Here is a 23,523-nt window from a genome sequence, read left to right on the forward strand (position 1 = left end):
ATATATATATATATATATATATATATATATATATATATATATATATATATATATAAACAACAGGTGCTTTAGAGAACCATATGTGTGGTTCTCACCTACATTACAGAGGCATCAGCTACACATGTCTTATGGATTATGTTTTCAATTCAATTCAATTCAATTTTATTTATATAGCGCCAAATCAATTTTGTGAGGTTACAGTAAAAATAATAACCTAGAAATAACCAGGGTAGCCTAGAAATTAAACACCCGTGTGGTGGCCACATCGCGCACAAACCCTGCCACCTGTTTCCAGCGCTCGCTTCGCCGTCCAATGAGGAAGGAGCGGCGGGTCTGGAGGCGGAGAAAGGACGCAGAGAAGTTGGAGGAGAGAGTGAGAGACAGAGACGGAGAGACGGGGAGCTGGGGATTGAGTGTTATAGGCGCTGTTGTCACATATTTAATCACTGACTTTACTGCTCATCTTTGGATCGCTAGATCACACCCAGGCCACTCTCCCTCATCTCTTTCTCTCGTTTTTTTTCTTCTTTGCACATTTTGCTGACGCGCAGCCACAGGTTGGCCGATTTTATTCAGTGGATTATTAGTCCTCCTCGTCGTCTTCTCCCTGAACCTGACGGGGACGTGCACCGTCGATAAGTCAGCGATGATCGCTTGTGGGGAAACAATCTGAACATTCAAAGTAAGGAGGAGGTGGAGGAGGAGGAGGAGGAGGAAGAGGAAGAGGGGGGAGACATCCATTCATTCTGCGAGGAGGCGACGCGCAAATTGTGTCTTTTTTCTTTTGGTGAAGCGAAGACCTGTGGAGGAGCTGAAAGGAGACGAAGCGGTGTGTGTGTGTGTGTGTGTGTGAAAGATCAGGGGATGGCCGTGACAACATGAGAAAGAAAAAGTGTGGAGGTCCTGTTTTTCAACCAGCCGCTGACTGAACGCACCTAACCTGGGGGCAAGGACCGTGGGAGAAGAGGTCGGAGGTAGGTGAGGTGAGGTGGGGGGGACAGATGGGAGGGAGGGGACGGTGGCTTGGAGGTATCTGGTTATATCATACTGAAAGTAGGTTATTGCTTTCTGATCGGTCGGCGGCAGCTGATCGCAGCCAACTTGTGCGTAAATGAGCCTTCGTCGTTTGCTTTTCCGGCGGAGGCAAATTGACAGATGTGTAATTGTCGTCCTTACCGTCCCTGAGCTTGATCTCGTTTTTACTGGAAGGGGGGGGGGGGGTATTGGGGGGTTAAAGCCTGGGGATATTCACCCTGCTCCTGGCCATCAGCGACAGAGCAACACAGATGACATTTTATGGGAGAGCTGTGGGATGTGAGAGAACAAGGAGTCACTGGGAATCAGAGCGAAGGAAGGTTGGAGAGGCTGCTGGCTGGGCAGCTGACTCAAATGTGACTCAAGGAATAACATTTCCTCCAAATTATTGCAGCTTCCCTCCACTCTGTTGACCCCCTTCGTCTCACGCGCCCAACATTTGGAGACTTTCTCCTCGTTCCTTTTTTGACCTCAGTCCATCCCTGCTGTGTATCTTTTCTTCACTGCTGTCGTATGAAGGAAAAAAGTGGGTAATCGTCTCTTTGTGTTTCTTTTTTTTTGTCTCCTGTGTGTTCAACTGTAGACAGGTGCTTGGCCACAGCTCTGACTATGGAGCCTCCCCCTTCTCTGAGCTTGGCTCTGCTAGGGGGAAGCGAGGATGAGGACCAGCGCTTCCTTCTCCCCCTAGGCAGCATATCCCATCCCTCCACGGCTGGCAACCAGCCAGGATCGAACCACTCCAACCACACAGGAGCTTCGAGTATTGACCGTCTGAATGGCAGCACTCCATCGCCGTCCTCCACCACACCCAACTTGCCCCCGGCATCCCTCCCCAAGTTGCCGTTGTCCTCCTCCGGAGCCCAGCCTCTGCCCCCGCCCATCCCCAATGCGCTGCATCCCACCAGTACCCCGCTGTCCTCCTGCCTGGGTTCCCAGCACAGCCTGAGTGGGGACAACTCCCCAGTCTACAACGCCCTCTTTTACTCCTCCCACTCCCCCTCCATGGAGCGGGACAGGGACAGAGACCGTGACAGGGAGAGAGACCGGGGCAGCAAACACAGACAGGCCAGCCCTCTTGTCCACCGCCGGGACAGCAACCCCTTCACGGAGATCGCCATGAGTTCCTGTAAGTACACAGGCGGCGTCATGAAGCCCCTGAGCCGCCTCAGCGCCTCCAGGAGAAACCTCATAGAGTCGGACAGCAGCAGCGAAACCAAAGAGGGCGGCGTTTCAGCTGTTGCCGGGGCGACAGCTGCTGGCGGACATGACAGACAGCGGGACGTCCCTCCCGCTTACTCGGAGACCCAGTCGTCAACTCACCAACCCCCCATCCAGAGCCCCCCAGAGATTGTGATCTCTTCCAAAGAGGACTCGCCGTACCTGAGACGAGGGTACGACATCACGGACTCCACGTCCAACCAAATGTCCATCTACCACCAGAACCACGCGCTGGTGGAGAGCCGGCGGGGGCAGTCGGAGCGGAGCAGCAGGCAGGGAGGGGTTGGGTCAACGGGTACCGGGGCCAGAGGCAGCACGTCCAAGGCCCCTAAACGGAAGAACCAAAACATTGGCTATAAGCTGGGGCACCGCAGGGCACTGTTCGAGAAGAGGAAGAGGCTGAGCGACTACGCCCTCATCTTCGGGATGTTTGGCATCGTGGTCATGGTGATTGAGACGGAGCTGTCGTGGGGAGTGTACACCAAGGTGAGGAATGCCAGTCGTTCTTCAGCTGTGTCGCGTGTCCATGATGACGTGACGTCAGCCGGGTTGCTGTGAATAAAAATCAAGAAAAATCATGCATTACAATCACTTCAAAGTAGCAAAACATTATCAGACAATACAAAAAAAAAAAACACACAACCTGAATCTTGTGTATGCTCTCTGTGTGCAATGAGAATAAAAGTGGCTTATCTTATGAAAAAGCTTTACTTTGTGAGCTGGTATGAGTTGCCTAAACTAAAATAGATCCTATATTTTCTAAAAGACATTTATTACAGACTAAAAACATTATATTTTTAGAGGTGCACTGAATCGTTTTCTGGCACTGCCGACACCAGTTTTAGCCCATTTGAATTTATCTTCAACAGCATAGCATTGTTTTTCACGTTAGGAGCGGAGGCAATATGTCACACTGTGTTTGGAGAAAGGCAGTCTTAGGAAAACAGGGTTTTACTTATTTAAAACAAAGACAAAATGATTTGGTTTTGACATTGAGAACTTTCTCCCTCTCATTACTGAGAACCTTTAGCATCTTATATCTACAATTAGTGCAATTAGCATTAGCTTTAGCATTAATAGTCTCCATGGGGCCTTTACCGCCAAAGCGGTCCTAGCACTGAACTGGTCCTAGCGCTGAACTGGTCCTAGCGCTGAACTGGTCCTAGCGCTTACTGAGCATCAGTTCTTTGTCTTTTCATTGAGACAAACCCTGAGCTGTCCCAGCCTCGGTTTACTTCAGGGCCAGCGTGAAACAGCAGCTAGGAGCAGGCTCATGGGGGTACAGCAGCGAGGCAAAACGTTGTGACCACCATGTTTAAAACTGATCAGCTTTGTCTTGACTTGGTCAAATTCAAAACAATAAAAAAACGTGACACCTCTAAGAGAATATGTTGGATTAGAGTCAGAATAACTGAAACGGACTATTTCTCATCTTCAAGCAGTTTATTTTGAGACCACCCATATTTTACACCAAGTCCATGCATTTAATTTCAGACTCAGTCCTTTACCACGGTCGGCCTTTCAAATATCTCCTGCTGCTTAATGGATCTTGCTGTAAAAGTTGTACTTAACTTTCATTTTCCCGCTGCTGGTGCAGAACAGCTGATCTGGATTCAGTGTTCACAAGCACCCCAGGCAGTTTAAAACAGCGCTAATGAATTAAGGCGGTAACATTATAGGATCATTTTGCAGAAAAACTGGGATAAAAATATCATTCATGCGGTTAATTGTCTCCGTGCCCAACAATCCTTCACAAAACAGAATAAAACAGGGGGAAGATCAAACCATATATAAATGAGACATTTATAATGATTTGGCTCCGACTTGGCTCTCAGGTGAGGGAATCGCCCACTGGTTCTTTTTCACAGCTGATTAAGAGAAGGCTCTGGTACCAGTCCTAGTTAAGAACTAGAACCTCTTAGGTTGAAAAAAACCAACATGTGTTCCCTACAGAATTTGGATCATTCCCTTAACTCTTAGATTTTCAAAAGGCTGCAAAAATGTCCAAATCCAGCATTTTTCTGTAACAGTCAGAGGCTGTTAAAAAAAAAAGCTCTGCAGACATAGAACAGAGCAGCTTTACTGGAATACATTCAGCCTTCCTGGTATCTGCTGAAATCAATTCACTGCTATGCCAATTTGACAAATTGTCCCCAATGCCGGTATAAATTGATGTTTTGTGGCAGATGGCTCATTTTCCTATCTGAAAAAAAAAACAAAAATCTGGTACAAAACGACAGAAACTGCAAAAATATAAAGCGGTAAAGCATAAAATGACCAGAACCTACTGAAGTCTAGTTTTTTTGATGCAGCAGCCTGACTGTGCAGCTGATTTGCAGGAAATACTTTTTAAAAAAATACTTTTCTACACATTTTTTTATTACTCTGACTTTATTTTTTAAAACCTCAGTTATACTGAAAATACATTTTAGTCTTCTTCTCTCTGTAATAACTTCCGCACCAAAGGAAGTTGTGGTTTCGGGACCTGTTAAGCAATTATGAATGGTGCCTTTCCTGAGATGAAGATCACATTTGTTGAGTTTCCAGCTGACTGGTCACCGGTCATGGTGAGACTCAGCTGATTGTAGTCATCAGCTGATTTTTCAGTGCATCAGTTATATCTTCCCATGCTTTGAGTTCAAATGTTTTGTTGTTGTCTTTAATGGCTCATATAAGCCCCTTATCTTTCACAAAACATGATACTTAAATTTGAAAATTCTTCTTTAATGAGAGACCTAAGCCCAGGTATATTACACTGAACCACTGCGTTATGGGTGTGGAATCTCCTACGTTAACTTTTCTGTGCCTTTTTTTATGTATTTACACCCTGTATTACAGATAACCTCTAAGGTTATTTTGTCACTTAAAGGTTTCATACATTTGCTGCTTTGGGCGATTCATATTCGACTTTTTAAGTTTAAGCTGCTATCTGCCACTGAAAAAGGCTGAAATACATGTTTTGTATGACATTTGAGAATTTATACGGTAAATTTTCTCCTCAATGCATCCAAAATACTAAAATATCAGGAGAAATAAACTGACAATATGGTACGATTTAGTCAATAAAGTTTTTTTCAGGTATGAAATGGGCATAAACTAGGATAAAATGATAGTGGGAGTATAAATAGGGGCAAACTGAGCTGAAGCTGTTGGATAAAGAATGTCACAATCCAGGTTACGCTCGTCTCGATTGGGTCAACAAAGTTTAACAATTCATCTATATGACAAGACGAGGCTTTTAGCCATATTTTGGAGAAAATTAAATAGGCCTGTACCCTGGTTTTTTAGTTTTTGCACAAATCTCTTTTGAGGAACCTCTAATCAGTGTAGAATATTCCAGCCGGACAATTGTTCTTTATTAACCGATTGGGCCAACTAGAACTACCTTCTTTCTTTGGTCAAGACAGGAGTTGCAAACATAAACTTCAGGAAATGCGTGTTTGGTAGAGCTTTGATTTGTTGTACCAATGCTTTTTGTTAATAAATCTCATATTGTTTATAAGTATGTTTATTTCTCTTTAAAAGGATTCCACATTTGTAAGGAAAATGCATTTATGGGTTGGACTGTGGAGTCGAGTATCCTGTCCACCAATTCCAAACAGCGTATTCTGCTCTATTTAATTATTTATTTTCTTATTTGTTGTTTTGGATAAAAAAAAAATCCCATATAAGCAAATCTTTGATACAGTTTATTAATGAACCAAACGGGGACCTGAGCAGTGCCATGTCCTTCCTCGTGTTGGTTACACACTTTTGTGAAAAGCTATTTCATTCCTTGAGCTGGATTTGTTGTAAACGAGCAATACGTGGGTGTTTATCGGTGAGTCTGTCACAAACATCGTGAGCCTACAAATATTCAGCGAGGTTTGGGTCAGGACTGCAAGGAGGCCACTCCATCCTCTCCACTCCCACATGCTGCATGCGGTGTCTGATGTGGAGGCAAGTGTTGTTATGTTGGACGATGGCATTAGCTCCCAGTCTGTGGCGATGCGGGATTGCCAGTGGTCGCATGGGTGCAACCCACATTCCTTAGATCTGCTGCTCAATCCACAAATGCATTGCAGTTACAATTGTGGCTCCATTACCTGAAAGGATTATTGCAACCAAGAAAAAAAAAATCAAATACAAATGTCTTTACTTTCGGAGCAACATATTCAGAGGGTGTGTCGAACTTAAAGCACTCACCTTCATTTCCAGGGGCCACAATATTAGCTTAGACCTAATATGACCAGATGAAATGCAACAACTAGATAGAGCTCTGTAAGAAACACAACTTTGACGGGGGATATAGTGCTGTTCAACCCACCATATGTGCCACTTTGTACTTTCTTGCAACTCTTCTCTCAGTTAGACCAGTTCTGGACACACATGATGCCGGAGGAGCGTTTTCTACTGTAATGACCGAGCTTGATAGTAGCCGCTTCCGGGTGATGTAATGCAACAACGCAAAGGACATACGGGGCAGATTATCAGTAGGAGGCCAGGATCTCATTTGTCTGTGTAATGGCCAGTGTAATAAGCTGAACTGGCCCCCTGGCTGTTTTTGTGTGTTTATTTTTGGGGTGTGTATGTGTGTTACCGGGCCTCCCATCGCCTCCCCGATATCCCTGTCCTCATCCCATCCTTCTTTTTTGGTCTGACACATCACAGAGGGTATGTTCTCTTTATCTAATGAGGCAGAAACATTACTGCCACAGCCTGTCACCGAGGGATCATTGCTCATGCGGACGAGTCGGCGGCATCGTGTGCGCGCTCAGATTTACAGGTAGCCGATTAAACGCTGGCTGTGCCTCCCATCCCTCTCTCAACGTGTGTGGCCTCCAGTTTATCATGCTGGTCACTCCGGGACGGGATGTGCTGCCAGCTTTCCCCCTTTCCCCCCCTTTCCTCTTTTCTCCCTCTCATTACTGAATGAAAACCACTATTTCAGAAGCAGTGTCTTCCATTAATGAAAACGCATGGGTCTGAATCTATCTTTCAATTCCTCTTTGTCTTTTTTCTCCTCGCTTCCCGTCCGCCCGTCGTCCTTCTCGGAGGAGACGGCCCGCACTTTCATGTCCCCTTCCTCCATATGGCCTCTCTTTTTTTTTATTTTGGAATCCCTGCTCGCCTCTTTATCCGGGCCTCCCTTTTATTCCCGTTTTCTCTTTCATTGTTCTCTTTTCTTCTTCTCCTTCTTCGCTTCACTTTCTCACTCTCCCTGCTTCTCTGCTCTCGCAGTGGGCGTCAAACCGGGGGAGTGTGATCGGAAGAGAGAAGCGACTGAGTGAGAATGAGAGTCTGTGGAAGGATAGAAGAAAGGAAAGGCGATAATGAAAAGCCTGATTTAGGTTCTTAAGCTACAATCAATGCGACCCATCTTAAACTGGCGGTATTGTCTGTCAAAACAAATGAATGGAGATCTGGTGTGTTTGAGCCGGGGTTATGCCAGCTCCATCCCCTTAATGAATAATCCATAATCACTCTTGTTTGAGTGGACTTTAAGGAAGAACGGGATGGAGAAAAAAAAAAAAAACTTTTCGGGAAAGCTTTTTCCGAGATGGAACCAGCACAGCCAAATGTGCTCCTGCAATTAATTTTAAGCACTGGTTTGATTTGGTTTCAGTCAGACTGATACTGGAGGACCATCAAACAGCTCAAACACTCGCTTAGATAACTAAGGTGGACAGAGGCCCACCGGTTGTTGTGGTGAAAATCAAGGGGATAAAAGCGAGATGGGAAAGAGGGACGAATGGGAGTGGGAGCCCGGAGAAAGGTTGCAGAGATGCAGTTTAAATCCGTCTGAGGTTGGAAGATGTGAATGATTTGTTGTATTGATTTCTGAAAATCACTCACCCACACATGGGCTGTCCACCCCCAACGACACAAACTCACAATGGATGCTGATTTTATTTCATTTATTTCGACCGCATTTTGTGTTGCACATTTAATTCCCTGAGGTTGTATTAAAAAAAAAAAAAAAAACTTCAGGTGCATCTCAATAAACTAGAAATATCATTCGAAGTTAATTTATTTCAACATTCGATTAAAAAATGAAATTAATTTATCCCACAGGTTTATTACACACAGAGTGATATGTTTCAAGCTCTTATTTCTGTGCATTCTGATGATTATGGCTTCTAGCTAATGAAAATTACACACATTAAAAAGGATTTTTAATGCCAAAATGTCAGCCTGTTATGAAATTATGCCCATGTACTGCACAATGTTTGAGCTCAGTGCTTGTGCCTGTGGCTCTGCTGAGGTGTACAGGAACCCAGGATTGCTTTAATGGCTGCTTTCACCTCGTCTGCATTTTTAGGTGTGGTGTCTCTAAGTCTTCCTCTTGATACTCCGTACCATCTCAGCGGGAGTTTGCTGGCCAATCCTGCACATTAAAACCATGGTCATTCATTAGTACTTTTGGCAGTGTGGACAGATGTCAAGTTCCTCTGCAAAATTAAGTTGACTTGTTTACAGGAGGAAGCCTGAAGTGCTCTGAACCTAAGGACATGGATCTTTTTGCTAAGACACTTTTTCCTTCCACTCAACTTTTTTTTTTAATATGCTTTCATACAGCACTTTGTGAACATTCAGCTTCTTTGCAGTTGCGTTTTGTAGATCACCCTCCTAGTGGAGCGAGTCAATGACTGTCTGCTGGACAACTGTCACATCAGCAATTTTCCCCATGACTGTGTAGGCCATAACATAACGTATTAAAATCCTTTTGTCATTTTATGATATTAAAATTCCCTCAAATCGAATTTTTGAGTTGCTTTTAGCTGCAAGCCATAATCATCAAAATTAACAAAAACAAGAACTTAAAATATGTCACTGTAATGTTACAGAAATTCCGTTTTGTTATTTGAATTATTCAGAAACCATTGGAGGATTTTCTGATATGCTGCGAAGAACCTGTATAAACAGCATATTCTGATACCAGTGGTCCCTGTACAGTCCACTGCTAGTGTGTACATATCTCTCAGAGCTCCCTTCAGGAGGTCCAGCTGCTCGATTTTGCTCCCAAAAATAGAGGCGAAGAATAAGACTGGAACCAAGCGGGGCGGGCTGGATTCTACAGAGCGAATATTTGGGTGGATGCTGCGAGAGAGGTTAACTTTGTGTATGTTGCCAGCAAGCGTATGAAAAGCTGTTAGACGCCATCAGCACATTCTGACGTCGTGATGGTTCCCTCATTGCTACACGGCCTCTGTCCGTCCTTATCTTTCCCCCCCTTTTCAGTTAAGTTTAAGCCCCAGCATGGAGACATAAGATAAACACGGTGAGTTCTGGACGCACGTTTAAAAAAAAACTGTTCTCATGTACGGCAGGCAGCATGAATAATTGAACTTGCTGTCAGGCAAAATGGTGACTTTTCACTTACAAAGCCTGGAAGATGAAAGAGCAGCACAGAGCCTTTTATTTTCACTCCATAAGTCCTCATCTGTGCCGTACATGCTAAGAGTTACAGGCACTTTTTTGGTTTGCATCTCCTGTTAACTCCTCCGCCCATTTCTGTGGGCATTTAATGGCACAACGAGGACATTTCGTCACATATCGCACCCATGATGGATTCCTATCAGGAACCGGGGCGATTCTGATTGAGAGTAGCAAAGGACCCTGCACACTTTGGGGCATTAGCGCGGAGCCTGCCGGTGTCATTTCAGCGGACGCGCACCACGCCACGTTGCAGGCCTCAGATGCATCGCGGCTATTCCGAGAGAATGCACAGCTGTTGTCAAACACACCTGTCACACCGTCAGCGCCCTCGCTCTGCACATGTGTGACGCACGGGGACGGCCTAACAAGTGGGAGTATGAGCTGTACATGATGTTTCTCAGGACGTGCATCAGAAGCTGTTTCATTTGGTACATCGTGTTTTTTCGAGGAATAAAAGGTTTTGGTTTTTTTTCTCCCCCCATTTCGAGAACAAGTTTAAAGTCTCAATTGTGTAACGTGATAGGCAAACAGCTGTTGCGAAGAGGCACGTTTCCCTCAAAATGACTGAACGGCTATTTCTGCTTCTGAAGAAGAAGAAGCCAAGCCAACAGCAGCTGATGTGAATGAATAGTTACATCACGCCCAGCTAAAACAGATTTCCTTCTATATGACCAAGCCCAGAAAGCATTAAATTGTTGCTCGCACGCAGGACAAAATACAAAAATCAATGTAATGACTATTTATACACCTGCAGCAACTTATTTTCCTGTAAATGTGTTTTTTCCTTTGTTGCTGGGCTACCTGTTAGCGCTTGTCGGTGATGATTTTAATAACTCTAAAGGTCATGCTCGAGATTTGATTACGGGAATGCGTCCATATGGAAAGTAAAGTGATAAAGTCATTTGTTTTTGGGGGAAAAAATAAATTTGCTTTGACAATGTTAAGGAATCCAGCCTGAACTAGTAAATAGTGACTAAGTGTGACACCGCACTCGCCTGAAATAAAGCACGTAATATCCTCTGCCTTCATAACCTGATTGATCCTGTCTCCATCTCAGTGATAACACTGAGAAGGTTTTAATATTTAATGCAGGTACTGCATTATGATATGTTTCTAGATGCACACGAGTTTCAGCTCCCTCATTGGAGACGCTTATTGTTAAAATATTCAGTACAAACAGAGGAGAGACTCCTTGAGAAACAAACACAGGGGCTGCTGCAAGCAACGAGCTCATCACAGCTGCTGTTAACCGAGTTCAATTCACCAGTAAGGACCGAGCCACAACAATGGAAGTTCACTGGTTTAATCAAAGAGGAGGGAGGATGAGGCAATAGATGGATCGAAAGGTTGCACTTCATCTGGGGACTCCATTGACTGTTGGCGAGAAAGAAAAGTGGTGGTAAACAGGGGCGACCGAGATGAATGGGATGAAAAGTTGTTTTACAAAGAAATGAGGAAATAAACAAAATGAAAAGGGGTTGTGATAGGGGATGAAGGGAAACAGAGGGATGGAGAGGGGTCAAAAAGGGGGATAAAGACAAAGAGGGGATGAAAAGGAGCTGTAAAGAGAGATGAGGAGGATGAGTGGGCTAAAAAGCGGGATGAAGGGGGTTATAAAGAGATATAGGAATGAGAGTTTAAAAAAATGGTTTATCAAAGAGGGATGAAGAGGATGAGAAGGTTGGTGAGTGGGCGAAAGGTTGAGTGGCATGAAAAGAGGTTTAAAAGAAGAATAAGTGGGATGAGAAGGGCTTGTGAAGTGAAATGACAAAGACTAGAGCAATTAGGAGGCGTCACAAACAGGGATTAGACGTGAAGAAAATGGGTCATAAAGAGGATAAGAAGGTTGTAGAATGGACGTGAGGGTAGATGAGGAAGATGGCTTGAAAAAGAGTTGGAAAAAAAAAGGAATATAACAATGAAAAGGGGCAGTAAAGAGGGGTGAGGCAAGATTGATGGGGCGAAAAGTGTTTGTGAGAGGAATGAGGAGAATGAGTGGGGTGGAAAGGGATTGCAATGGCATGCATGGCTTAATAGGAGTCATTAGGAGAGCTGATGGATAAGAAAATTCCAAGACAGACAGAGAGGATCAATGATGTCCTAAAAAGGAACACGGAGGATTAATGGGGGTAAAAACTGATTTGAAGAGGGGAAGATGTGACAGAAAATTACATGAAGTATCAATTTTTTCCCTCAATCAAGAGATCAAGATAAACTTTAGCGTCACCAAGGGGTAATTTGTTTTGCAGCCAACCAAGTACAAACACAACTGACAAAAACACAACATTCATGGTACAGCCAGAGTTCAAACATAGGCTGCTACAGTCTGTACGGGGGCCCATCAGGCCAAATTATTAACCAGACTGACACTAACAGGGACAAATGAACATTTATACCTTATTGTATTGCACTTTATCACCATGCATCTGCGAGCAGATGGCAGCAGCCTGTAATTATAGAAAACAGCGTGGCCTTGGTCAGCAAGGACAGCTTTAGCCTTCCTTTGTAACTCTTGTGCTGTAGAGCTGGGAGATCTATCCCTATTTTTCTGCTACACATCTTTACGATGCTGATTAGTCTGTGCTTATTTTTTCAGAGTGAGGGACTCTCAGGCCAACAAAAGATAAATGTTAAAACCTACTCAATGAATACATTTTCATTAAAAAGGCCATAAACATTAAAACTCCTTACCCGTTTCTGGGACTGAGCTTTAAGCTGTGTTAAAACGCAACATCAGGGGTGTCCAGCTCCAGTCATCAATGGCCTCGGGTCCAGCAGGTTTTAGATGTGTCCTCGCCCAGCATGTCATCAAGTTCTGCAGCAGCCCGCTAATGGCCTATTCATTTGATCCAGGTGTGTGGAAGCAGGGAAACCTCTAAAACATGCAGGCTATCGGCCCCTGAGGACTGATCCTGAACACCAATGCTCTCTACATTAAACTTGATAGTATTACTGGGGTTGTGTATGTTTTCTTTGGCGTTTCTGAATTGGATCTTGTTTGACAAAAACACTTAAGAAAATCACTCAGGCATGAATTAGTTTAAAAATTACACTTCCCCCAAACATTCTCCCTTCCTGTCCTCTCCTTCTTCGCGTCACTTAAAGTGACTGTTTATGTTCTTTCCCTCTGGTATTTCTTAAATATGTCTCCATTTCCCCAAGGGTGGTCATTGCCGTCTCAGTCGGCTTACAATATCTCCTTCAGTCGCCCCTCTTCTGCTCATATGCCATCCCTCTCTCGCCGCCCTCGCTTTTCTATCTGTGACATTTCTGGCAGACATTTACTGGTGGACCTCCCCGGACCTTTCTCTGCTTGACCACTTACGGAGGCTGTGTGCTGCTTTCAGGCGGTACATGATGATGATGATCGGGGAATTGAACTGCCATCATATTCTTTAAAGAGGCTATCAGCCATCTCAGCACCTCTCTGTCCCCTTGCCTCTCCTCGGTTTCCACACTCCTCCTCCCGTGCTTCCAGGGGACTCTAGATCCCTTGAGTCTCACCACCAGCAGGTATAAATATCGCCATTTCCTCCAGCATAACGAGGCTTCCTCCGTCTGTACGTGTGAGCGTGTTGGCACACATGGGTGTGCTAGAGCTTGCATCATCCGGCCGTGACATAAACACTCATGTCACAGTGTGCATACCGTCTCCTGTGTGTATACACATGTGCGAAATGTGTTTGTCTTGGTGTCATTTTGTGTTCGGCTCCGTCGAAAGTAAAAACCCACGGATGCACCTGCTGATGTGTGAGTGCTCGCATCTCCCTTTGTCTGGATTTAATTGAGTGTGTATGGTTGTAATAGCTTATTCCAAAGTGAAGTCAAGAGTGTGTATGTGGTCCCTGTGTGTGTGTGTGTTTATCCCGGTAAGGTGCAATCGCTTTTCTGCCGTCTGCCTGTTTCCCTGGAGACTGATTGCAAGAAGGCATCACTCTGACAGGAGAGAATCCCAAGGCTAAGTCATTAGCATGCACACACATGGTCATTGATATTCATTAGAAACATGTGAAACCGGCAACTTATCTCTACCAGAGTGATGTGTTGTAAGTAGGCGTGGGCAAAAAATGTTTTTCCCCCCAATTCGATATCGATTCAGAAAATCCTCTAAATTGGATTAGTCACCAGTCCACTGGGTTCAGTTTTGAGTGACGTCGTACGGGCGAAGCTGGACGTTGCACAGCGCAAATCTAAGTAATGTTAAGTTAATACAGAGTTACTATATACTGCAGAGTTAATACAGTGGCAGACTGGGACTACCAGGGATTTCCCAGCAGGTGTGCTGGTGGCTCAGCCCATGGAGGAAAGGCTCTGCTCAGTGTGCGTCCGTGGAATAGACGTTTTAACCCATGAACAGGCGCTACAGAGCCGACCAACAGACTGAACAGCTGACATCAGGAAAAACTTGCCCAGCTGGGCATACACTGTACGATATTTTCAATTGTGGTACTCGTATACAGCTCAAACTGTACGACGGTTTAAAAGTTCACAGCTCACCATATCTGTTCATACACTGTACGGCCCGACGCTCTTATACGACCTGACTGCTCACACTGTACGTTCAAAAACCGCACGTCGGACTCAGCCCCGTAGAGAGATGTCACTTGTCGGAGTCGTCTATTCGAAAGCCAAATGTAAACAGTAGAAGAAAAAGAAGGAAGTGTCAATGCTCACTGATTAATATGAGGCTCACTAGAACGAAACGCGCTGCCTTGGCAATTCTTCGAGTTGCTCCTCCGTAGTTTGACTCCATGTCACACGTACCGCCGCCATGCTTCTCTCCACTCCTATGTTTTCGTCTGAGAAGAACAAGAAGAATTTCCTTGTTTGCACATGCCCAGTGCGCGAGGTTGGTGGAAATCAGCTCGTAGCTCCGCTTCAAGCACGACTGAAGAACCGTCCCAAAAAGGGCAACAAAATAATAATATCGTACAGTGTATGCCCAGCTTAAAGCCAACAAAAACAAAAATCTTCTGTGGCGTTTATTACTCAGCAGTAACAAATCGAAAAAAACTCCGTTTGGCCCTCACATTTAACAGAGAGATGCGCTTTTCTATGGCTCTAGCTCGTGATGTTGTTCCTCGGCGGAGTGATATCCGTCATTCGGTGACGCTATGAGCAACATTAAATCATTCATTAGTCGTAAAGTCACACTCAAAAGTAAAAATAAAAAAAAGAAAGCTATATAGGAAACTTGCAGCAACACATTTAAACATTTGTACTAAAGATGAACTTCAGTCAGATGCGCTATAAATACTGGAGGGTGATAAGATAAGAAGAGAACCATTAAGTGAACAATATAGGTTTATAAATACAGTAGCTTTACAGTTCTTTATTTTGTCAGGTTCAAGTAAAGTTATTTTGTTGTAAGGAAAGAAACTTTGACCTTTTAATAATTGACCTTAAAGGCTGAATACTTTTATTGTTGCTGTATATTATATTGGCCATCTGAGAACCGCAACTGATGTATACTTGTTTATCATTAAAATTTTAATCCAGCAATGTTAATACAACTCTGTCACGTTTCACCTTTGTAATCTATATCAATATTCAGTTGCTTAAATATATTAATATATGCCCTGGTATACTATGGCTATTCATATGGACAAAATCGAAATAAATAAATATCTAAAACGACAGGTACTTTTAAAAATTAGTTTATTTCTGCTTTAACAAAATCGAAACATTTAAATCAATATTGAATCGAATCGCTACCTAAAGAATCAAAATTGAATCGTATTGTGAGGTTCTTAACAACACCCAGCCCTAGTTGTAAGCGTCATGCACAGTGCATTGCCTTTGCATTGGTGCCGGTGCCGTGGGGGGACCGTTGGGGAAAGCCCCTTCAGATACTACCTGTGTTTGTGTCTAAATATGTGTGGCTGCGTCTGTGTAGGCGGATGCGTGGCGGCCTTCCAACCGAACTAAAGAAGCTGAAAAAGCTCATTATCTCTGCATGCTGTCCACCAAGTCAGTGATCAATGCACGCTAATCGCACACTTATGCACAGCTGGGCTAAGAAAAAGAAAAACACCTACATGGTTACAAAACAAATGCATATACCTGGGAACATATGCCTAGTGTTTTTAAAGGTTGGGTTGGTACAGACAATATATTCAAAGCATAAAGATTAATAATCAAATTCAAGGGGGGAAAAAGTACTGAAATGGCAAAAAAGAATTTTTGATAGTTATTTTAAATAATTCTAATAATTCAAATGTATGAAGCTGAAGGGTCACTGAAAGATTAGACAGTGAAAACATTTACAGCAGTGGACATCAGGAAAAAAAATAACTTGTCTCCTACCAAACCTGGAAAAGTCAGAACTTTTTCTGTAGGTTGAGAAAATGGACTATGGAACTATATTTGTATTTCAATAATTTACTCTGGAAATAAATATTTTCTATTACCGTCCATCCATCTCACCTACAGTCTTAGGATTTTACAGGTTCCACATGTAAAGCCTGAGCACTTTATACATATCTGCTGAAACGTTACAGTAAACTTTCTTATTTCTTGTTTAAAAAACTGGATGTAAAAAGAGTAAGAACGTTAGATATTTTTGTCTAGGAAAAACATGCGATTGTGATAAGGTGTGCTGTAACTCTGAATTCAATGTCAATATAAATTCTCAGAATTTTAAATAATCTAATGCCCAAAATGCACAGGGAAAGCTTGCGTCGGATGGCTGTAATCTTCAAATCCTCTGATTTTACTGCATTTTGATAGAAAAGAGAAACTCACTGGTGGAAATTAATGCAGAGGCTGAGAAAACACAGTGGTCTGATGCATCCACTAATGCGTTATGATGTGGCTTGTAAAGGACCCTATTGCTGCGACGGACTGTGGTAAAACCACTGAGCTATATTATACACTGGAGTGCTAATCGCCCGCTGTCAGAACGAGTCGCTTTGAAGCCACCAGCCGCCATATTGGTACTCCCTATTTTCCCCCAGTAACTAGGGAATATGTGCGCTACAGCATCGAATAACGAGGATTTTCTCATGTTCAGGGAGGGCTTAAGACTTAAAATGTCAAATGCCATATAGTTTTATGTTATGTTCTAAAACTGCTTGTTGTTACAACCAAATCCTATGGGATTCTGTGGGAGTAGGGAGTGGCAAAGTGACTTCAGTTTTTCGGCAAAGTCAGCACTCCAGTGTATAATATAGCTCAGTGAGTAAAACACATATCTTTAAAAATGAAATGCTAAGGCAGGGGTGGAAAATGACAAAGGAACCAGATGAGCTAATCAGAGGAGATGTGGAACAGCTGTGGAGGAATAAAAGCAGGGAAACTGAGGGAGGGAGACTAGTTAACACCAAGTGACTGCAAATGAGCTACAAACAAAAAAAGAAAAAGTCTGATGTTAACATGACATAAAAAATCAAAATGCATAGATTAAAGAACTCAGAAAATAATAATAATAATAATAAGAAACTAAACACAAAGGAATAAACCTACAGGAAAAAAACCCTGAGGGCAATAATAACAGCTGAATATGGTAAGACCTTTGAAAACTAAATAGACAACGAGGAACGGATCAACAAACAAACAGGAATAAAAAGCAAAACCCAAACACCCGAGGATCGTGACATAATGGCAAGCAAGATCCAAGCACACCAAAAATCCAGACATGTCGTTCCAATTTCTTAACTTCTGTCTTGTTGAGATTGTGTTACATCACTCCAAAAACCACATCTTAAAAGTCTTTTTTGACTCGGAGGAAAAAAAACAAACAACGTCCATGATATCATGGTAGCAAATTAATAATGATGACTTGAGGACACTGAACGTCTGTGGAGGTAACATTGATACTGAATGAGGTTTTGGTACAAAACTCTAACTCCAACACATCTGATTCAAATAAATGAATTACCTTCTCGGTCTGTCATCAAGGTCTGCAGAGGCCGACTAATTAGGCACTCATCAGGTTCAGCTGTGTTGAACCTGGACAACACGTAAAAAATGTGCAGGACGCTGAGGGTTGACTTTGAACACCACTAGCCTAAATCAACCAAAACTGGGGAAACATTTCGCTTTTAAAACCACAGCATGTGTTGATTAAAGAGGTGACCTTGGAGATGAGGTGCGATTGAAGGTGATGCAACCCAGTGGTAAACGTCCTTCTGTTCCAACGTTTGCTTCTGCAGGGATCAAATTTGTGGTATTTAATAGTTGAAAGCAACAACAAATGTCTGTTTTGTCTGTCGCGTTTGCTACCCTGCCTTGTCAATATAGCGAAGGTTTTTGTAGAAGGCTTTCTTTGTTGCTCCTCTAACTGCTTTAATAACCCTGCATGTCCAAACTCACTCCAAAGCCAAATGAGAAAATACACTTTCGTTCAGAACAAAACCTCGTGTTCATCAATAGTATTCTAACTTGTTGAGTATGACTATATATTTTTTTTCTCCTCAAATTCTTTTAATTGACAACCTTTTGATAACGATAGTTGCAGTTCAAGGATAAGAGATTGCTTAAATGGTTGCTAAGCTACATATTTCATCTTTTTTCACGTAGGTTGAACACAGGGCATGTTCAACTTGCTGACTTTCTACAAATAAGATGAATTCAACTAATTGCAGTGGCTGATATTTATCTGGTTTGCTCTCCATTTTTGGTTATATTCATTTTGCCTTGAAACTAGTGGGTTTTTAAGACATTTTTTTATTAAACGTGTCCATTCAAACACAGGCTTTTCTTTAAATCGTGTATCATTCACTCTTTCTTAAAACGACTTATTTCTGTACAATCAATAATATTCCGATTTTTCTAAAACCTTTGATAATGTAGGCTCTACAGATTATTGTTTATCCAAAAAAAAAAAAAGCTATAGAAAATTTTGCAGCTGTTTGCAAATTGTCTAATAGGCAGAAAATCCAGGGAGTTCAGATAAACGTTTCAGCCTTAGAGTCACTGTAACTCCACAATGTTACATTTTTGGGTTTTATTATTATGATTATTATTATTAGTAGTAGTAGCAGTAGTACATATTTATTTATTTTTTACACATAAATAACATAGAATAGAGCATTCAAACACAGATTTTTACTTCTTTGCTAATGATATTGTAATTTATTATTTAGCTCCTACTGATGCTAAGATGTTTAAATGTTTTTAAAAAAATGTTTTGCAAGAATACAATGACATCTGTGTCACTTCAGAATCAGTTTATGTACCAAATTGCATCACAAAAGAAATTTAATTTTGATTCCACTTTGCTCTAAATGAAGACATTTAAAGTTCAATGTGCAAAATAAGGTAAATAGGAATATTTTTACAGTGAATATGAATATATAGATTTCAACAAAAGAGAATTGGATTGGCACAAATAACCAATGTATTGATCTGGGTAATGGTTCTGTAGATTGAAAGGGAAGAAACTGTTTCTGGTGCAGCTGGTTAATGTAAATAGCACTCTGTTGCCCCAGCCTAAAGATATAAAGAAAAAAGTCTAAATTGTTTGTGTGCAGGATGTGCCGGGTCTACAAACATTTCAGCTGCTTCTTTTCTATAACCTGTAAACCTTGAAAGATTGTTTTCAAGTTCTTTTAAAATGTTTCAATCAGTCGTCTCTTTTCAGTTATGTCCTGATATTATTTTCGGCATTTATAATGCAAATGGTTACTTCCTTTTTATTATAAAACGCTTCATTAAAATAAGAACCTGGACAAGACTGCGTGTACCCACTCACACCCAGCAGTAAGCAGCAATCATCAGAGCTGCTGATGTTAACTAACACATAGTGTATTGGCTTAATCTGTATGCAACCACAAAGGTTAAAATTGCAATTTGCAAGATTAGAGGGAGTTGTGAGCCATTATCTTGATGAACAGCATCTCCCCAGTCTCATCCTTAATTCACCACAGACTCTCCAACATATGTTAGTCATAGCATTAGCAATGATTTTGCTGCATTCGGCTCTCCCATCGAGAGAGAATGTTTATGAGCTTCCAATATCAGGACTTCTAGGCTAAAAGAAGAAAGTGAAATTAAGCCTCTTTTTAATTCCTTCTATAAATAACACCCATCCTTTTGAATAGTCTAGAATCCTAACTGGGATGCAGATAGCATCATAGTCATCAGCCCTTGTAAATATGTATAGAAAGTTGCATATTAAATCAATATTAAAGTGTTAGGAAAATCCAACCCTCAATTTTAGTGCCTTTACTGACATGGGGGAATCTCACAATAGGAAATAAATGTTTGGTTATTTTTCCAAATCCCTAATATTGCATTTCTAGGCATCAGTAAAATGTAATTAAAAACAAATTGACGAGATAACAGGAGGATTTTTTTCTATCTATATAGTTTTCCTTTTTTAAGTTGATCAGACATTCTAGGGACCTAGTAATTGACGACTTTGTGTGTCCTTTTGGGTGTAAATGGGACATGACACAGAGGCCCATTTCTCTTAGCAATGAGCCACAAAGTGGAAAAATACAGAGTAATATGCCATTCAACTATGTCAGATGTGTGTTGATCTTTTTGAGTCAGACTAAAACTGCCATATTGCTACAGTCAGAGCAATGAATATACAGTTAAGCTCCACATAGTTTAAAGTCATCTTTTAATTTCCTAACAAGTTTCTTGTCAGGAGGTGATGTTAATGTTTTGTTTGCCCCAGCCAGAGTACCAAGTTTAAGATTAGGGTGATGGCAACCTCAGAGACTTGGGGCTCATCACCAAAGGTAAATCGTCAAAATGCAGATGGAAAGCTGCAGGGAAACAAAAAGCAGGCCGGCAAATATAAAAAGTGTTTGATACCTATGAATCGTACATAGATTTAGTATTCTGGCCGATCAATTATCCATCTACGTCATTATCTGTTTGAGCTTTTTCGGTTTAATGACATTTAATTGACAGTTTCATTGACAAAAGGGACTAAACCATGAGCATATTTCAGCTCCAGAGACCCTCAGTACAGCATCTCAGTACAGCTAGGTCAATGCACCATATTCTGCCAGGTAGAGAACAAATCAGGTCAGCAGACACAGTATGTGAGCGTGGAAAATGTATGCAATATATCCAACTACGTAGACATTTGGTTTGCATGTAGACATAACTTTTATTCATGTTGTTTTTTTATAAATTTTTTTATTGAAGCATCACACAGCATAGTGGTTGTGCACCTGAGTGATAACAGGCAGAAACAGTCTGATTTGGCTAATCAGGGTGAATGTCGAGGATGTGGTTGTTACCACTGTTGCCTCACAGCAAGTAGGTCTTGGTTTGCCAGCTGGGGCAATGCTTCCTGTCCGCGTTGGGTTTGCATGTTCTCCTCTGTCCTGCGTTGGTTTTCTCCAGGTGAATGATTTAGTTCCCACTGCTCAGAGACACGCATGTTAGATTGATTGGCGTTTCTAAATTGGCTGTAAGCAGGTGTAAGCATCCACGGCTGTCTGTTATGTGTTAGTCATGCGAGAACCTGGCCTACTTAGGCTTTTACCCTTGCTTCTCATGCAGCCTCACAGAGACCCCTACTCTTTAAATCTCCTGACTACCAGGTTTCTACTATAAGAGTAAACTAGCATAAAGTAGCTTTTAAACTGTGACCATATGAGGAAGGAGTTTTAAAATAGCACCATGAGGAACATGAGATGAAATAACATAATTAGAATTGGTAATATACTGTCACAGGGTATACATTTGAAGAAGAAAGAATGTCATGGAAAGCTTTCTTGAAAGTTTCTGGCATTAAATCTGGCTGTGAAAACACAACCTGTCATTAATTAGGGGATTTTTGGAGGCTCTGGTAGATGACAAGCTTTTGAACTTTGCACACAGCAGAACAGCTGGTTCTCCTCTTTATGCTAACCTAACCCCCTGTTCTCCCAGCAAGACCGCAAATAAATGCATTTCAAATGGTACGAAACATTAACTGGGTGCAGCGATGTGACAGTTTTAGCTTCTGGTGTTTGTGCTTGCACATGCAGGGGAAAAAAAACAACAATAACAAATTAGGAATTCAAAAATATCGAAGGAACAAAGGCAGATTTTACCGGACGTTAAAGCACGCGTGTCCTCTGCATGCAATCCTGGAACTGCCACATTCAATTCAGTTTAATTTCACTTTTATATAGTTTTAATTTCACTATTAGTATAGTGCTAATTAAAACAAATATCATCTTAAGGCACTTAACAAAAAAAGGCAGTTCATTCCAGTCATACAGACAAATTCAAAGCCAATTTGCATCTATAATTATTCGCTCTGCTCAGCCATAGAATCAGTTTCAGCCCTTCGCAAAAATGTTAATTTTCTTTTAACTATTTCACTTTACAAGCACAAACTTTACTGATGTTTTGTAGCTCAACTAGTGATGAATTATTGAGAAGTGGGAAAAACAGATACAATTACAAATCAGAGAAATGTGATGTGCATACATATTCTGCTTCTTTGCTCTGATACCCCTAATTAACACAAAGTGAATCAAGGGTCTACGGTAAGTAGAGTCAACCTGAGCGTAATTTAGTCTCAGTTTAAATACAGCTGTTTTTTTTGTAGGCCACAGTGGTTGGCTAAAGAAGATTAGTTTACACACAGCATCATGAAGACACAGGACTGCTGCCGACGGTTCAGGCATAAAGTTGTGCAGAGGTTTAAAGCAGGCTTAGATTTTGGAACGGTATTCCCAGATTTCTTGTGGAGTGTTCTGATGATCCATTTGGTCATCTTCAAATCTTATCTATATGGAAGAGAGGCAACACTGTTGAACATTTGAAGGGAGTCAGAGTATTTCTCTCTGCATTTTAGTTCTGCAAGGGACAGAACAGACCTTTCCCTTACTTGCTGCTGATAGATTTGAATCTCCCCACTGTGGCACAATAAAGGATCTTTTCTATTCAAACTTGTAAAAAAAAAAAAAAAAAAAAAGAATGTCAGACTCTCTAAAAGAAACACTATGTGCGATAGAAGACTAATTGTCTGAGTACAGACAGTGGGAGGATGTTGTCTTCTGTAGCCCCCAGTCGGTCGAGGCAGATGACCGTTCATACTGAGTCCCGTTCTGCTGGAGGTTTTTCCTTCCCGCTAATGGATGTTTTTTCTTTCCACTGTCGCTTCATGCTTGCTCAGTATGAGGGATTGCTGCAAAGCCATGGACAATGCAGATGACTCTCCCTGTGGCTCTACGCTTCTCCAGGAGTGAATGCTGCTTGTCGGGACTTTGATGCAATCAACTGGTTCCCTTATATAGGACATTTTTGACCAATCTGTATAATATGATTGATTTTGACTTTGTAAAGTGCCTCGAGATGACATGTTTCATGAATTGGAGCTATGTAAATAAAATTGAATTGAATTGAATCCCCATGAAAAAAGAAATGGTGGTGATGGCTTCATGCTGTGGGGATGCCTTTCTTTGAACAGGGTCAAATACACAGGTCATAGTTAATCGGAAGATTAATAGAGCTAAAAAAAATAGCAGGGCAATCCTGTCAGAAAACCTGTTAAGAGGCTTCAGAAAACTTGAGACATAAGCGGAAGTTCACCCTTCAGAAGGAGAACAATCCTAAATTTTCAGCACAAAGATCAAAGCTAATATAAAAACTGTATTAAGACTTGAAATAAGCCACTTAGTCACTGACATTTAGATACTTGGTCAAGAAGAATGGGCAAAATGTAAATTCAGATGGAAGTTGGTAGAGACAGGCCGCAAAATACTTGAAGTTGCAATTGCAGAGAAAAGTTAGTTTGCCATCAGTCTCTGCCTCGAAGGAAAGGAGTTTAAGTATCTTGGTGTCTTGTTGACGAGTGATGGTAGGATGGAACGGGAGATGGACAGATGGATTGGGGCATCTTCTGCATTAATGCGGCCACTGTCTCAGTCTGCTGTGGCGAATAGAGAGCTG

At 41.9% G+C, this 23,523-nt stretch overlaps 1 protein-coding gene and 1 long non-coding RNA gene across 3 annotated transcripts in view; one reads left to right on the forward strand and one right to left on the reverse strand.

Moving 5' to 3' along the window:
• The first annotated feature begins 352 nt into the window (after positions 1 to 352).
• kcnn3 (potassium intermediate/small conductance calcium-activated channel, subfamily N, member 3) overlaps positions 353 to 23,523 on the forward strand; it is an 82,470-nt gene continuing 59,299 nt past the window's right edge. For both annotated transcript variants that reach the window (XM_036134272.1, XM_036134281.1), the window contains exons 1-2: positions 353 to 983; positions 1,619 to 2,739. In XM_036134272.1, the coding sequence (XP_035990165.1) occupies positions 1,645 to 2,739 (1,095 nt within the window). In that variant the 5' untranslated portion in view covers positions 353 to 983; positions 1,619 to 1,644. The remainder of the gene's footprint in view (positions 984 to 1,618; positions 2,740 to 23,523) is intronic.
• LOC110368722 lies at positions 10,801 to 12,495 on the reverse strand. The gene is made up of 3 exons (XR_002428338.2): positions 12,364 to 12,495; positions 12,069 to 12,119; positions 10,801 to 11,046 (listed from the first exon to the last, which is right to left on the reverse strand). It is a non-coding gene; the product is annotated as an uncharacterized LOC110368722 (long non-coding RNA).

This window comes from Fundulus heteroclitus, chromosome 3, assembly GCF_011125445.2.
Source record: "Fundulus heteroclitus isolate FHET01 chromosome 3, MU-UCD_Fhet_4.1, whole genome shotgun sequence".
Taxonomy (NCBI): domain Eukaryota; kingdom Metazoa; phylum Chordata; class Actinopteri; order Cyprinodontiformes; family Fundulidae; genus Fundulus; species Fundulus heteroclitus.